This window comes from Trichechus manatus, unplaced genomic scaffold (genome assembly GCF_000243295.1).
Source record: "Trichechus manatus latirostris isolate Lorelei unplaced genomic scaffold, TriManLat1.0 scaffold00001, whole genome shotgun sequence".
Classification (NCBI taxonomy): domain Eukaryota; kingdom Metazoa; phylum Chordata; class Mammalia; order Sirenia; family Trichechidae; genus Trichechus; species Trichechus manatus.
Genome location: NW_004443937.1, coordinates 2,007,479 through 2,021,653, shown reverse-complemented (window position 1 = coordinate 2,021,653; position 14,175 = coordinate 2,007,479). Strand labels below are relative to the sequence as shown.

General features: G+C 40.1%; 1 protein-coding gene across 1 annotated transcript in view; it reads right to left on the bottom strand.

Moving 5' to 3' along the window:
- Positions 1-14,175, bottom strand: part of LOC101340595 (contactin-4) — a 580,334-nt gene that overhangs the window by 93,318 nt on the left and 472,841 nt on the right. Inside the window, exon 11 of the mRNA XM_004368276.1 lies at positions 4,013-4,140. Within this exon, the coding sequence (XP_004368333.1) occupies positions 4,013-4,140 (128 nt within the window). The remainder of the gene's footprint in view (positions 1-4,012; positions 4,141-14,175) is intronic.

Below are 14,175 nucleotides of genomic sequence, written 5' to 3'. Positions count from 1 at the left end.
CGAGGCAGTGAGTTGAAGATAACGGTGATGGAATAATTTGGAAAAGGATAGTGAGAATAGCAGCACAACTGGAAGAATGCAGTCGATGTCACTGAATTGTACATGTAGACATTTTTGAAATGGTGGAACTTTGGCTATGTATATTTTCACCAAAAAAAAAAAAGGTCCTCCACAGTCAAGAAGGGAAAGTGTTGACATGTCGTGTAACCAATGTCATAAAACAATATGTGTACTGACTGTTTAATGAGAAACTATTTGTTCTGTAAACCTTCATCTAAAGTACAGTAAAAAAAAAAAAAAAACCCTATGGGACAGTTCTACTGTCACGTATTTGCTATGCGTTGGAACCAACTCAGCAGCACTCAACAACAGCAACATATATTACTTGGAAAATCAATGTGCTAAATTTTACAAGAAGGCAAGAAATAAAGTATTTACTTTCTTAAAATACGTAGAAGTTACTATCTCAGCAAAATTTGTATCTACACACAAAAGAGGCGACTCTGGCAGAGTTCATCACTGGTATATCTGTAAGCTTTGTATCATGATTCAGTATAAGGTGGGCATCAGGGAACTACATGGCTGGTTGGGAATGGTTTTGTCCTGGGGCTAGTGGTACAACTGGGGTGTGAATTCTGATGGGAAATAGACAGTTTTCTTTCCCGCCAACTATCTTATAAGCCAAGGAAGCCAAGACTTATAAGAAGACTGATAAGCAAATATAGGACATAACTTGTGTCTACATGCAAAAATGCCCTACCTTCAATAATACAGAACAGCATATACATGGTTTCTGTTTAGGTGTTTATAATCCTCTGTCACACTCTTAGCCATTTTTTTGTGGCAGGCTCACTTTTCTTTGCTAATCATTTCAATGGCTTGGGGTGTGTCGTGGTTTGAATTATGTCCTCCAAAAAATGTGTGTATCAATTTGGCCGGGCCATGATTCCTGGTATTGTGTGGTTTTCCTATAGGTTGTAAATCCTGCCTCTATGATGTTAATGAGGGAGGATGGGTGGCAGTTGTGTTAGTGAGGCAGGACTCAGTCTACAAGATTGGATTGTATCCTGAGGCAGTCTCTTGAGATATAAAAGACAGAAGTGAGCAGAGAGACAGGGGGACCTTATAACATCAAGAAAGCAGTGCCGGGAGCAGAGCGCGTCCTTTGGACCGGGGTCCCTGTGCCAAGAAGCTCCTAGTAACATCGATGAGAAGGCTAAGAGAGAGAGAAAGCCTTCCCCTGAAGCTGACACCCTGAATTTGGACTTTCAGCCTACCTTACTGTGAAGAAATAAACTTCTCTTCATTAAAACCATCCACTTGCGGTATTTCTGTTGCAGTACTAGATAACTAAGACAGGGTGGAAACTTCAGAAATGTTCATTTCACTATGATTTAGAATATATGCATAGCTACCACGTTACAGGATCCCTGGATGGTGCAAATGGTTAAGCATTCGAGTACCAGCCTAAAGGTTGGTGGTTCAAACCCACCTAGAGGTAAGGTCTGGCGATCTCCTTCTGAAAAGCTTGAAAACTTTATGGAGCAGTTCTACTCTCCACACATGGGGTTGCCATGAGTCAGAATTGCCTCTATAGCAACTAACAACAACAACAATCATGTTACAATAAAAATAACAACAAAACAACTACTAATCTTTCCTGGGTGCCAGGCATGATGCTAAGCACTTAACATGGATTATCTCATTTCGTCATTAAAACAGCCCTATAGGGTTGGCACTCCTGTTATCCCCATAGAGGTTAATTATCTTGTCCAAGGTCACAGAGCTAGCAAGTGGGAGAAATGGGATTGAAACTTAGATCTCTCTGAATCTGAACCCTGCCCCCTTGTTATGGACTGAATTGTGTCCCTCATCTCTGTTGTAAATCCTAACTTCTATGCCTGTGGTTATAATCCCACTTGGGAATGGATTGTCTTTGTTATGTAAATGAGACAGGATTAATGTAGGGAGTATCTCCGTCAATCTCTTCTGAGATATAAAAGAGATTAAACAACTGAGCAGAGGAGACGTGGGGTAAGACAGACGCCAAGGGAGATCTCCAAGGAACCAGGAAGCAGAAGCTGAAGAAACGACTTTCCTCCAGAGCCAACAGAGAGAGAAAGACTTCCCCTAAAGCCGGCACTCTGAATTTGGTCTTCCAGCCTCCTAAACTGTGAGAAAATAAACTTCTGTCTGTTAAAGTCATCCATTTGTGGTATTCTGTTATAGCAGCACTAGGTAACTACGATACCCCTTAATCACTACCTAAGATTGCTCCCTAGAATTCTCTTATATCTCTACATAAGTAGCAAATAATCTATAAAGGAGATAGGTTAGTAGGTCCCAGCTCTGCTGCTGCCCAGCTCTAAAACCTTGGGGTCCCTCTTGGTCCTAGTTGACCAGTAAGTTCCCCTTTGCAGTGGAAATACCCAGTGCATTAGCAAAGATCTCTGCCCAGGATTTTGTTTGACAAATATTGTCTACCCTCTTTTTCATTTACCCTGTGAAAGAGAGTGAACCCATAGCCAGTCATTCTCTACAATGCTATTGTTCTGTGAGAATAATAAATACACTGGAATAACTGGAGTTAGTCTAAATACAGATTTACCTCTAAACTTTGGACTTCCAATTTTCTATCTACATACACAAATATGTTCATGATAAAAAGGCTTCCCAAACTAGTAATACTTTTCCTCACTTGTCTCTCAAATCCATTCTTTAAATTTCCAGCGAGCCTAAAATACGTAATTAGATGAATGTTAGCCTTCTTCTTAAATTAAAATATGAGGCAAATACTCTTTTTGGATATTTTTACTTGCTTTAGGCTACCTTACCTTACAGAAGATGCTGCAACTAGTTAAGAAGGAAACTATGTTATTACCCATCTGTATCTATTACCCAGAAATAGGAAAAATGAGTGAAAAGAAAAATTTCCTGTGCAGTGGAAAGAACCAAGTAGAACAAAACCCCAAAATGCATTGCCATAGAGTCAATTCCGACTCATCGCGACCTCATATGATAAAGTAGAATTGCCCCATAAGGTTTCCAAGGCTGTAATCTTTATGGAAGCAGACTGCTACGTCTTTCTCCCGTGGTGTGGCTGGTAGGTTGGAACTGCAGCCCTTTCTGTTAGAAGCCGAGCTCTCAAGTAGAACAAAGAATCAGGATTCCTGGGTTCAAATCCCTCTTCTGCTACTAGTCACCTTGAGAAAAGTCATCAACGTGAAACTTAGCTTCCTCAATCAAATCATCTTCAAGATCCCTTTAACTCAAAAATCCTATGACCCAGCAAGGTATAAAGTAATCGAAATGCAAATTACATGCAAATTAAGATCTCATCCTTAACAATCCTTACTCAATACTTCAGCCCAGCCCATCCACCTGGGGTTAGAACAGTTGCCCATCATGTGCTGTGCTAAGAACGTAAAGGACTTTCTGTCATAAGCCATAAAGCACCCAGTCTAAGATATATGGAAAATTTTATTTCCTTCAAACTTACAGCGTTGGCTGGGTGACTAAAGCAAAGCACAGAGGTGATCAAAACCCTTTATTAGTGTAATAATCTGTAAATCCATCTCTCTGAATAACTGGCGCAGCTCTTTTAAAAATCGCCAATGTCACTGTTTAAACAATGTTTGCTAAAAATAGTATTTGAGTCTTGGGTTTTTAATTTGTTAGCACATTGTTCCTAGACATGAATTTCAAATCTATGGAGGCTTGAAGGAAATTTAATTAAAGGAGTGAAGATAACATTAGTTACAATACTACAATAGGTACAATGGCTGTAATTCTCAAAATTGTATTGGATGATTCTGAAATAAGATAGCCTTTCAGTCATATTCATTACCAACAGTTGGCCAGGAATTATTAATCATATCATGTTTCCATGATGAATTAATTTAGCAACACAGTGTCTGTAGAGATTAACACGAACAATGCCACGTCTATAGATTACATTGCTAGAAATGAGGGCACATATGTTAATACATGAGTTCTTTGGGTTAGCCATTACCTTTCACCACCAAGTTGCCAGTACTGCTAGCAGTTCCAAAACGGTTAGTGGCAATGCAGGTGTAACTCCCAGCATCTGACTTAGTGACATTGACGATTCTGAGGCTTCCATCTTCAGAAATGATAATTCTGAAATCAAAGCAAATAAACCAAAAATGGTAAATCTATTCCACATGACTCACTGGGAATGATTCTGTCATCTTTGAAACTGTAAGTTATGGCTGTGTCATTTGACAGTCTCATCTTTATTTAGGGTGTTTGTCTACAGCAACATAAATATAATTACGATATGTTGCTTGTTTGGTACTTTTAATATCTCTCCTTGCTAAAATGTTCTCAACATGCAGAAGGAATAACTTGTAGAAACCTTAGATGGGTTGTAATCATTTCTCCCTCTTTGGCAGCTCTAACCACATGATGCAAAGGGAAGGCTTACTGCAGATCACTGCTGAAATTGCTAATAAGGGATAGGAAAAAAATCCCTTGATTGACCACTTTAGGCACTTTCATTGAAAGTGGTTTTTCTAGATGAGAGGTTCAAATTAAATGAGGCATTATTAAGCATATTTACATTCTGAAATATGTCAGCCAATACAGTTTTTAATAAGATGCAAGAATGGAACATAAAAAAATTAAAATATTCCACAACGGAGTATGACTTTGGCAGAACAGCAAATGTGGATTGTACATCTCTGGCTCAACAATGAGAGGCCAACATCTACTCCCCGGGAAGAAGGGAACACTCCTGTTGACAGACACAAAAGCTGGGGTAGGAAGGATTTTACAAAACCTTGTTTTCAACATGGCTGTGGCAGAAGAGAGCAGGAAGATACCAAGATGAATAAGACTATACAGCCTGGCTTAGAAGCTGATAGAGAAATAAGCAATGCACACAGATTGCTCACTGAAGGTAGATGCTGGCTCAATCTCTACTATATATTTCAAATCTACCCACTTCTTTCCATCTCTTCTGCCCCTTCCCTCTTGCTTCATAACTGGTGTGCCTATTTCTACTTTTGTCCCTCAAATCCATTCTTCAGCTACTGGCCAGATGATTTTATAAAAATATAAATAATATCACATCATTCTCCAAGCTTAGAGAGCTTTCCTTGGCTCCTCACTACACTCAGAATATATTCCCTTCTATGATTTACAAAAGGAGCTCTGGTGTCACAGTTGAGCAGTCAGCTGCTAACTGAAAGGCCAGCAGTTCGAACCCACGAGCTGCTCTGAGGAAGATGTGGCAGTCCACTTCCGTAAAGATTAAAGCCTTGGAAACCCTATGGGGGCAGTTCTTCTCTGTCCTACAGGGTTGCTATCAGTCAGAATTGACTCAACAGCAGTGGGTTTGGGTTTTTGGTTTTAAGATATACAATGCCTAATGGGCCTGGTTTCCGCTTCTCTCTCCTCTATTTCATTCTAATCTTACTACTCTTTGTGAACTCTAGTAAAGTTGGCCTTCTGCAAGTTCCAAGAGCATTTCACAACCTCTTCTCCCTCAGGGCTTTTGCACTTGCTATTCCCCTGCATCTGCACAGAGCTCATGTGCAGGAGTCCTTGTTGTGGTAATTGTGTGCTGTTAAGTTGATTCCAACTCACAGTGACCTTATAAGACAGAGTAAAACTGCCCCATAGGGTTTCCTAGGCTGTCATCTTTACGGGAGGACGCCACCAGGTCTTTTCTCCTATGGAACCGCCGGTGGGTTCAAATGGCCAACGTTTTGGTTAGCAACCGAGTGCTTAACCATTGCACCACCAGGGCTTATACAATGGTTAATGTGTGTCATGGATTGAATTGTGTCCCCCAAGAATGTGCGTATCAATTGGCTGGGCCATGGTCCCCAGTATTGTGTAACTATCCACCATTTTGTCATCTGATATGATTTTCCTATGTGTCGTAAATCCTGGCTCTATGTTAATGAGGGGGGATGGGCAGCAATTGTGTTGATGAGGCAGGACTCAATCTATGGGACTGAACTGTGTCTTGAGATGGTTTCTTTTGGGATATAAAAGAGAGAAGTGAGCAGAGAGACGGGGGACCTCAGACCACCAAGAAAGCAGTGCCTGGAGCAGAGTGCATCCTTTGGACCTGGGGTTCCTGCGTGGAGAAGCTCCTAGTCCAGGGGAAGACTGATGAGAAGGACCTTCCTTTGGAGCTAACAGAGAGAAAAGGCCTTCCCCTGGAGCTGACGCCCTGAATTTGTACTTCTAGCCTACTTTACTGTGAGGAAATAAATTTCTGTTTGTTAAAGCCATCCACTTGTAGTATTTCTGTTATAGCAGCACTAGATAACTAAGACAATGTACTTGGCTGCTAACCGAAAGGTTGACAGTTTGAGTCCACCCAGAGGCACCTGAGAAGAAAGGCGTGACAATCTACTTCTGAAAAATCAGCCACTGAAAACCCTATGGAGCACAGTTCTACTCTGACACACCATGGGTCGCCATGAGTTGGAATTGACTCTATGGCAACTTGTTTCTCACCTGAAATCTTAGCACAATTGTAGCCCAATCACTTAAAGACATTACTGAACATGTTCAGTTGATAGTAGCAATGAAAATGGAAAGAAGGGTAAGAAGTCTGCAGATACTGTGATGGTTCCATCTACAGCACTTGTTGATAGAAGACTGACGAACTCTATCACGGAGGAATAATCACAGAATTCTGAGCATGAAAAAATCAACCAGATCGTTCTTCATACACAACTGTATCATAAATCTTCGGTTATTTATTTCTGCATATAATAGTTAGGTACACAATTCAGCCTGTTGTTTTTAATTTGTCTTACAGGATTTTTATGAGTGTGGAACTAACTATAAAGCCAGCATTTGGCTTTGGTGTGTTAATTTGAACCAACTCAAGGAAGTCTTGAAATGTAACTCAAAACTAATATTTAGATACCTGCTTTCTTTTACTTTGGATCCTATCCCCACATAGAAAAAAGGTATAAAAGAATTAATATATTCTAAGCCTTTTTTTCCCCGTGAATATAGTGCCCAAATCCAGCCCAGGGATAGTTTTATTTACACGCTTGTTTCTTGAGGAAAGTTCAAAGTTTCTTTTGTGCTCCATTTCACCTTATTTTTCCAACGATCAAAATGCCCTGTAACTATTACTTTGATATTGAACTCAGCACTCTTCCTAATAAGACTCATGAATAGTGATAGAGTTAGATAAAAAGAATTGAAAAGGTAAATCCATCCCTGGCTTAGAATAGGTTAGCACTGACCTACCTGTGGGCTCTTTTTAAATCATTGATAGTATCAGAGAAGAGTCAAAGATGATAAAGCAGCAAGTAGCAAAAAGAAAGGTGTGACATGGAACTTAATTTTCCCGACATGACAAGCGGTCATCTAATTCACAACATAGCAAATTAACTACAGTGTAGGGAAGCCGTTGGTTCCCCCCTGCCACTGGGAGATTTCTGATCAAGAGAGGATAGGAGCATATCTGGAATTATGAGATAAATTGAATCTCTTTCTTAATATGAGGCTCTGGGTTACAGATATTGAGGAGCGGACCTTGTCAGTCCTATAAATCAAAACCAGTCTGGGGATATGGGACCTTTAAAAGTGCTGATCTTTTCTTTTTGGGGACTTTAGTAACAGATGACAAAATCTGCCAACTCCACAATATTCTATCACCCTAAAGAGAAGAGTTATCCCAAAATGGTGACCCATGACATTCTGAGTAGTTCTGCATGGAAGCTGAATTGCCTGTGAGGGAGGCAGCATATCCTTGCCTGTCTTTGAGTCATATGGAAAAATGTCCCTTAGAAGTAAATCACTTCAGAATGCAACTTAGAAAATCACTTCTCCTATTGTGCAAAAAGGAGACTTAATAATTCCCTTTCACATGCACACACACACAGGACATTTCGAACTATTAATTTATTTAAACTTTAAATCATCTTTAGCAGTGTTAGAGTAGGGATAACATAGCTCATTTACACTTATATGTCATTAAAACAATCTCAAAGGGTCATGACAGGCTTTTCTTTTGTACATGATAGGTTCCAGAAAATACATTTGAAAGTTGAAGCCCTGGAAGTGAGCGATAAATTTATACATTATAAGGGAGATTAATACACCCGGAGAGCCAAAATATATTATGAAACCCAAAATATGGTTAACTTTTGCTCCACCACCTGTCTGTCCATTTGTCATACTGTGGTGGCATGCATGTTGCTGTGACGCTGGAAGCTATGTCACTGGTATCTCAAATACCAGCAGGGTCATCCATGGCGGACAGGTTCCAGTGGAGCTTCCAGACTAAGACAGACCAGAAAGAAAAGCTTCATGATCTACTTCCAAAAATAAGCCAAAGAGAACCTTATGGATCACAACAGAATATTGTCTGATACACTGCTGGAAGATGAGCCTCCTAGGTTGAAAGGCACTACAATCGCCACAAAAATTGACTCAAACATACCAACGATCATGAAGATGGTGCAGGACTGGGCAATGTTTTATTCTGTTATACGTAAGGTCACCATGAGCTGGAGCCAACTTGACAGCAACTAACAGACACAATGATAACAAAGAACTGCTACTTCTCAGCTAAAACAACCTGGCCAGATGCTGGAGCTTTCACAGGAAGCCCAGCCCCAGGTAGGAGTGGACTGTTGGCCTCAGGGCCACCAGTGAGGCCCTAGAACTAGGGAAGTTAAGGCAGGCATCCCTGAACCATGGGCGATACAGGGCCAGGCATATGGCTCCTCATCATTTAACTGGGGAAGGACTGCCTAGCCACATATGTGTATGATTTGTTCTGCACAGAATTTCCTGTTAATCCAAATAATTGGGGGATTCCCTGTAAAAACCCATTACTGGCTATTCTTGACAAATGGGAAGATAGGGAAAGATTGGCAACAGATGCCCTCAGGACTATAATAGGCTGGAGGGGAGAAGCAGCAGCTCTTTTAAGAAGACGGCAGGTTTTCTAGCTTTCATTCATCCTTGGTTTGAACTGCTCACTAATGCTCCTACCTCACTCCTAAGGGCCTTTGATTGTGACCCCTAGCTTTAAATCATCAGGATATGCTGAGTGACTAGAGCAGAGCTTGTGGGGCAGCCCACAACTCCCACCCTCTTCGATTCTCCTCCACCCTACACAGAGACAACAGAGCCATGTAGTAGGAGGGGAAGTTGGGTGCCAAGACAGGAACCCCACCAGGGCTGTTGGTCCTGGGTGAGCGAGCAGCTTCAGGACTTACTTTGCAGCCCATATGAGCATGCAGGGAAAGAGTGACACAGAGGAGTAGGTTTGCTTTCACAGACCTGGCACCACCTCACGTGCACACTGGTCAACACTCTCCCTGCCTTTGTGAGGCCTGACCCTATTCCTCGGTGCCCTGGTGGCACAGTGGTTAAGAGCTCGGCTGCTAATCAAAAGATCGGAAGTTCTAATCCACCAGTTGCTCCTTGGAAACTCTATGGGATCAGCATACGGTCACTATGAGTTGGAATCTACTCAATGGCAATGGGCTTGATCCTATTCCTCAGAAGCGGCTAGCAGAGACTGGAAATTACTGCTTCTCAGGTGATATATTAACAATCAAATATAGAATACAAAAGATAGTTTTGGGGAAGATAATGTGCAAAAGTACAAAAGTCCAATGGGGGGTGGGGCAGGGAGAAGGTCTGCCCACAATTTCAGTTTCTTTTTTAATTAACCCAGTTTATTTGTTGAACTAAATAAACCAGATCTTCCATTCTTTCCATTTTTGTTATTCTGGCCAATTATTTAATATTTATTTTTATATTAAAATTATAACTGTAGTTAGAGGAGATGTATACCAAAAATGGCAACCTATGGTTTTCTAAGCCTTTCTGAATGGAAGCTGAAGTGCTTTTGGGAAAGGCAGTGTCTTTACCTTGAGGTAACAGGAATATAACACCCATGAAATGGCCAAAATGTTGGAGGAGTGTAGAGGTGGCAAAGAAGAAATGGAGATAAAGATCTGCATATTCAACCCGTGAACAAGAGAATTAGCCTGTGACTGACAGAGCTGAATACGTATTGAATTAGTTGAGCTGTCCCTGGCTTTATGCCAGTTGAGAAATAAGAAAAGCCTGGTAGATTAATTGGCATCGGTGTGCTTCAGACGTCGGCCTGCCTGACAGCAAACAACACTAAAACTTGGCTCTGAAGGGGAAAAATCGACCTTGTATTGGTTTGAATTTTCTTGGCTATTTTAATAAAATCCAAAAGATATTTTAACTTTTAACTAGGTTTTGCCTGAGTTTATGTATTTAACTTCAAATGAGACATGGAAATTCTGAGCTTGATTGGTGGAGATAAATCGCCTGATTGTAGAAAGAAAGATTATTTTGTGGCAATGTGCAGTTTATAAACAGTCCACTGAGAGTCCTAGAAGATGGTTTTCCTCCCCATTCTAAGAAAAAGGGTGGTTCAGCTTACAGGTTTTAATGAATGTCAGTGGGAAGAGACTACTCCAAGGGCAATTTCAGGTAAACTGCCATTGACCTTTCCATGCAGAGTCTCACTGGCAGAAGTAGACCTCGCTATTGAACAGACAGCCTGGTGACAAAGTTCCCTAAGAGATAATTTGCTTTCAGTCATAAGATTTGGGTTTAATAAACCACTGAACAACCTGTGCATTTTAGTCTGCTGGAAGAACAACCAGAGGTTCAGAGCCTATTGCCCTCACCTGAAGCACCGCTCGAAAGAGAAAATAAACTCTGCTTTGTTTAACCTGGTTTGATCTGGGTCTAACTTCCGCTGAAAACCATTTTAAAGTAAAAGCCCCATAAAATAACCTTGAAAGAACTATCTGCCCTCAGCTAAATAGTATTAATTATAGTAAAATTAATTTTAAATATTTTTTGTGACCAGCACCTGTTTGTCAGTTTGTTGTGCTGTGGTGGCTTGCATGTTGCTCTGATGCTGGAAGCTATGCCACTGTTATTTCAAATTCCAGTAGGGTCACCCATGGCGGACAGGTTTCAGCAGAACTTCCAGACTCAGACAGACTAGGAAGAAAGGCCTGGTGATATACTTCTGAAAATTAGCCAGTGAAAACCTTACGGATCTCATGAATATTGTCCAATAGAGTGTTGAAAGATGAGTCCCCTAGGCTGGATGACACTCTAAATACACAGTGGCTTCAACAATGAACTCAAGCTTACCAATCGTCAGGAAGATGGTGCAGGGCCAGGCAATGGTTTGCTCTGTTGAACACAGGTCATCATGAGTCAGAGCCGGCTTGATGGCAACTAACAACAACAGCAACAACGACAACAACAACAATTCTTTGTGACACAGGGCATGGATGGATTAGGGAAATACTTTTCTTGGGCCGGGAAAGCTTTTTGTAACTATATTTATCTGTATGGTTAGCATATAACACTGGAAACACCAAGTTTTAGGAAGAAATAAATACAATAAAGGAAGTGTTTTTGTCTAAAATTCTTTTCTTAAATTGCTACCTTTAATTTATGCAGGATCTCTCCCTATCCCCATTAATACGAGATTTAGAGTTCCTTTCTTCCGAGAACTGAAGACCTAGGATAATTTCTACATAAATCCACAAGGCATTGTGAAGATGAATGGGATAGGGATAGGAAGGTAACTGTCATGAAAGCAATCATAATAACTAATATTAGTTTTATACTGAGAATAAAAACTTATTATTCAAATAAATAGCACTCAGGAAATTTTATTTAACAACCTCTTAGGGTACTAGGCTAGCTGGTAAAAGCATAGTGTAATAGCCAAGGGCAGCTGTATTTAGAAGTAATTGGACATAAAGAGGAAAACATGGGCAGAAAGGGCCAAAACACTCAGAGGAACTACTGTAAATATATGGAGTGTTAGGCATGGTGAGGTGCTTGGGAAGTTTACCAACCACCTACAGTATACTCTCAGGTGCTGCTGGATGCTTACATTCATGATCTCATTCAACGTACACTACAATCCTGAGGAGCATTTATTAGGCTAGTTTTTCAGCTGAGAAAAATGAAATCCAGAGAAGTAAACTAAAATGTACTCAATAAAGGCTTAGGGTTCAAAACTTGGGTCTCACTACAAAGCCTGCACCCTTTCCACATGCCATTCCGCCCTGTTGGGAAGTGTAGGAAGGAAATAGAATAAGAAGCTAGAAACAATATAACCACATCTAAGAGGTTTTCCTTAAATTAGATCTTTGGTTATGATTAAATGCATTTTTTTGGTGTGTGTGTGTGTGTGTTCTAATGTCACGTGTTGAAATATCTTTTTATAATATTGAGAAATTTGTGTCCCTACTAATATCTGAAAGCAAAAGAAGAAGTAAAGAATGTTAAAAACAAAACAAAAAAAAACCTTTAAGTTAAAATCACTGAAGATTCCTTTACCCCTAAGTAACTAAAATGCCTGGAAGACAATATTAATTATTAATTAGCAAATGAGGCCAGCTATATAGAATATGTAACTTAGTAAGCAGGAGAGGTTTCTACAACACACATAAGCAGGGAGTGTTCGCCTACACTAGAAAAATGTTTTAATTTTACTGTGTACCCAATTCTCAACCCTTTGGTAACTGCAAGATCAGGGTTTATTTGTTTCAACCCCTAATAGCAGCTCTTTTTAACACTTCTAAGTTAGGAAATCAAAGTAGAATCTCCTAGTTCATACACATTTCACAATAGACACCACTGTCAAAGTTCAACCAACATCCCTAACGTCCCTCCCTGCTGGCACACAGGCTGTACTTCCCATCGTTGCCTTCTGTAGAAGAACCCAGTCTCAGGATCACCTTAGAGTCATACAGTCCAGGTTCTCCCAAACGCCACACCATGTTCACAATTTCTGCCATATTCATGTGCCACTAGATGGCTTGAATCCTTGCCCTAGTATTTTCTAGACATGTGAGTTGGAAAAGTCTTTAAACCACTCTAGGCTCCAGTTTGCTATTTCTAAATTGGGGGTAAAAATAAAAATAGCACCTCTGCTCCACAGAGTTTTTGAGAAGGTTAAAATTAAAAGTGATAATACTGGTGAAACATTTATAATTGTGGCAATGCATAGGAAGCGCCCAGTTAACACTAGTGCTAATTATTATTTTTGGTAATATTTTCAGCATTATTATCATAAGTAATAGTCACTTCATATTTTCTTTAAATACTCAAATTTTAGAAGTAAAATAATTGATTAAAGCAAACTTTGTATCACTACTATAATTAGAAACCAGTGTCACTTGCTATAAGTTGAAGGTAACCCTAAAAATTAATAATATAAAAATATGCCTAAGTGATTTCATTCTAGCTAGGTATGGTTGCCTGCCAGGATTCTGAGCCTGGAGTCTTCTTTTTCTTTGGTAAAAGGGGGGGATTCTCAAGGTTTGAAAAAGTGTTAAGACATACTAGGACTAAGTTCAGTTTCCCTTGATATACTCAAAAGGAGTAAAAAAGAACTTTGTGGTTCAGTGTTATTTAACGCCTGTAAACTATGTACTTTCTGCCTAAGAACATCTGAGTACTTGGTGGGGTACAACTCCTAGTCTTTGTGAAACACACATCTATTTTAGCCATGCTCTCATGATCAATTTCCTTTTACAATATTCTGACCAAGTGGACCATCAACCTATTCTGGGTAGGTCCTATTACCACACATTTATTATTTCCAAGGTAGCACATTCTACTCACATGGTAGTTATCATATACTGCCTCAATATACAATCACTCCATTGATGCAAAGATCTTCCAGAAATCAGGACTCAGGTCTTATGCTTCATTTAGTCCCTTATATACAAACAGGCACACAGTAAATATGTTGATTACTGAATTAAAGTTCATTTAGTCTTGAGAATTTTAGAGATATTAGTGACAACTCTTGGGATTTGGACTCTGATTTCTAACGTTTTTTGGTGGTAGTGGGGGTAGGTCAGAGAACCCTTTAAGAATCTGAAGCAAATTATAACATTTTCAAAAGAAAAATATAAACATGCCCATTGTTCTGGAAAATTTACAGGCCCCCTAAAGCCACTCTAGAGGGAAGCCATGGGTCAGTGGTAGAATTCTTGCCTTCCATGCAGGAGAACTGGGTACAATTGCTGGTCAATGCACCTCAAGTGCAGCCACCATCCGTCAGTGAAGGCTTGTGTGTTGCTGTTACTAAACAGGTTTCAGCAGAGCTTCCAGACTAAGATGGACTGGAAAGAA